General features: G+C 46.1%; 1 protein-coding gene across 2 annotated transcripts in view; it reads left to right on the forward strand.

Annotated features, from left to right (window-relative positions):
• The first annotated feature begins 2,272 nt into the window (after positions 1–2,272).
• RPL5 (ribosomal protein L5) overlaps positions 2,273–2,420 on the forward strand; it is a 10,787-nt gene continuing 10,639 nt past the window's right edge. For both annotated transcript variants that reach the window (XM_006758184.2, XM_006758185.2), the window contains exon 1: positions 2,273–2,382. In XM_006758184.2, coding sequence (XP_006758247.1) covers positions 2,380–2,382 — 3 coding nt within the window. In that variant the 5' untranslated portion in view covers positions 2,273–2,379. The remainder of the gene's footprint in view (positions 2,383–2,420) is intronic.

Raw genomic sequence — 2,420 nt, forward strand, 5'->3', positions numbered from 1 at the left:
TCCATTCAGATTTCACTGATTGTCCTGAGAATGTCCTTTGTACAAAAGAAATAAAAAGCCTTCCCTTTTTCTCTTTTCCCTTTCTTGTCCAGGATGCATTCTAGGATCACACATTGTATACAGCGTCACTTCACTTTGGACTCTTTCGATCTGGAATATTTCTTTAGTATTTCCTTATCTATCATGATTTTGTCATTAAAAAAAAAATCTATTGGTTTCAGAGAGGAAGGGAGAGGGAGAGATAGAAACATCAATGATGAGAGAGAATCATCGATTGGCTGCCTCCTGCACGCCTCCCACTGGGGATGGAGCCTGAGACCCCAGTATGCGCCCTGACCAGAAATCCAACCATGACCTCCTGGGTCAATGCTTAACCACTGAGCCGCACTGGCTGGACAATTTTGTCATTTTTCAAGACTACTGAACAGTTACTTTGTAGAATGTCCCTCAGTTTGAGTTTTGTTTGCAGTTTCCTCATATATCAGATTAGATATTACGTAAGTTTGGCATAAAGTGCTTCTGTGTTCTTGTCAGTATATCACATCAGGAGGAACACAAAGTTGATGACTCATTACTGGTGACTTTTCACTTTTACCACTTGAACAAAATTAGTTGGTTGAGGATGTTGAACAAGTTTCCCCTGGCTCCTGGCGTCACCAACTGCACGGGCTGAGCCGGCCATGCTAGCCACAAACGCCCAGCTGCAACCAAAGGAAATAGACCCACGTTTTAAATTTTATCGTTATAAATGTTTATAAGGTAAGAAGCAGGTTAAAGAGAGTACAACATATTTAATTCAACAATGTGTTAGTTTGTTTCATAACTTTTAAATATTCAAATGAATGGTATGTGGGCCTTTATATGTATTCTTTTCTTAAAACAGGCAAAAGTTAGGATTTTTCCTTCCTGATGCTTTCACCTTCAGTGTAAGCCAGGCCTGACCAAGACATGTGGCACCTGTCCCAGACTAATAACTTGATGAACCGCCAAAATAAAGGTCTTTAAGTATTTTCTATAAATGCAAATTGTATGCCTCTTCCTTCACGCTTCCAAAAACCTGCCAACGAAGAGTGAACCACACTTGCCTGCGAGCTGCGCTTTAACATTTCTCCTTGATAGCTCTGTTGACATTGGCCAGAGTGGGTTCAACGCACATTTTTCTGGTTATATGAGGAGTTCAAGTTGCAACCAAAGTAATTGGCATCATAATTCTGATCTATTCTAGTGGCAGTTCTTGTTTGGCAGCGCCTTCCCCCAGCTTTGCCAGTGAGCAGTTTACACACTGATTCTTTCCTGCTAGATTAACATCTTGCATTCCCATCTCCCACGAGCAGGCTTAGCCCATGGAGGATGGGCATAGAGTTAAAATTCATTCTTAAGATGTCATTATTTTAAAGTTTGACTCAGTAAAGGCGGCAGAGATTCATAGACCTGCATTTTAACGAGTATTCAAATAATTCCCATGCCGTAGCCCAAAGACCGCCTTTGGAACACTGTCAGGTGAGGGAATACTTTCTACTGAGATGCTTTTTTGGGTGTTTGTTTGGTTGGTTCTCCTCAATCTCCATGTGGAGAACTGGAAAATGACTTACTACAATTAATTTTAAAAGAATAAATTTAAGAAAAAGACAAAGAAAAAAGTTAGTCTGACTAGATCACAAGGATGGAGGGAGGGACAAGGATGAGGTGGCCAGGGGTCAGGGAAGGCGATAGAGGTGAAGAGGCAGGAAGGAGAGAGCAGCAGTTCTCTTACCATGTTACTGAATGTCATTCAGCACACCCTGCTAGGTGCTGGAGATTTAAAGGTGAACTCGGCGGCAGGGCCCCATCCTCTGGATGTTCACAAATCGAGGGCGGGGTGAAGCCGAACGAAGGAGCGGTAGGAAAAGCGGGGCTCCTAACCCAGGCTGGGAGCGCTAAGGCACGCCTATGTTCTGGGCCGGGGTGAGTGGTAGTCCAAGAGGTAGAGTCCTTTCTGGGGGCGGGGGGTAGTGGGGGGTGGGGGGAGGGGGAGGGGGGGCGCAAAAGAGTCCAGAGAAAATTCCTTCCATTTAATTGTTAAACCTTTTTCCTGCTTACAGAAACAACTTCCCTAGACAGAATCCTTCGTTACTGCTTACCGTCCATCCCAGTCGGATCATCAGCCAAGAGCAGTAAGGATTTGCTGCCACGCGGCGAAGGCCGTATGGTCCTCCCACCAGCAGGGGGCAGCACGCCGCACGCCCGACGGCAAGAGGATCCCTCTTCTCCACGTCGCTTGCGTGATCGCCGGCGCTACATACTGCGCCTGCGCACGGGCCGAAGCCTTTTTCTCCACCAGAGTTAGGCTAGGCCTGCAGGTCTGTGGCGAGCCGCGGCCGTGGGTCTCTCTTCCGCAGGATGGTGAGTGGGTATCCCGATCTCGGGATTACAGATGGATG

This window comes from Myotis davidii, unplaced genomic scaffold (genome assembly GCF_000327345.1).
Source record: "Myotis davidii unplaced genomic scaffold, ASM32734v1 scaffold674, whole genome shotgun sequence".
NCBI classification, from domain to species: Eukaryota; Metazoa; Chordata; class Mammalia; order Chiroptera; family Vespertilionidae; genus Myotis; species Myotis davidii.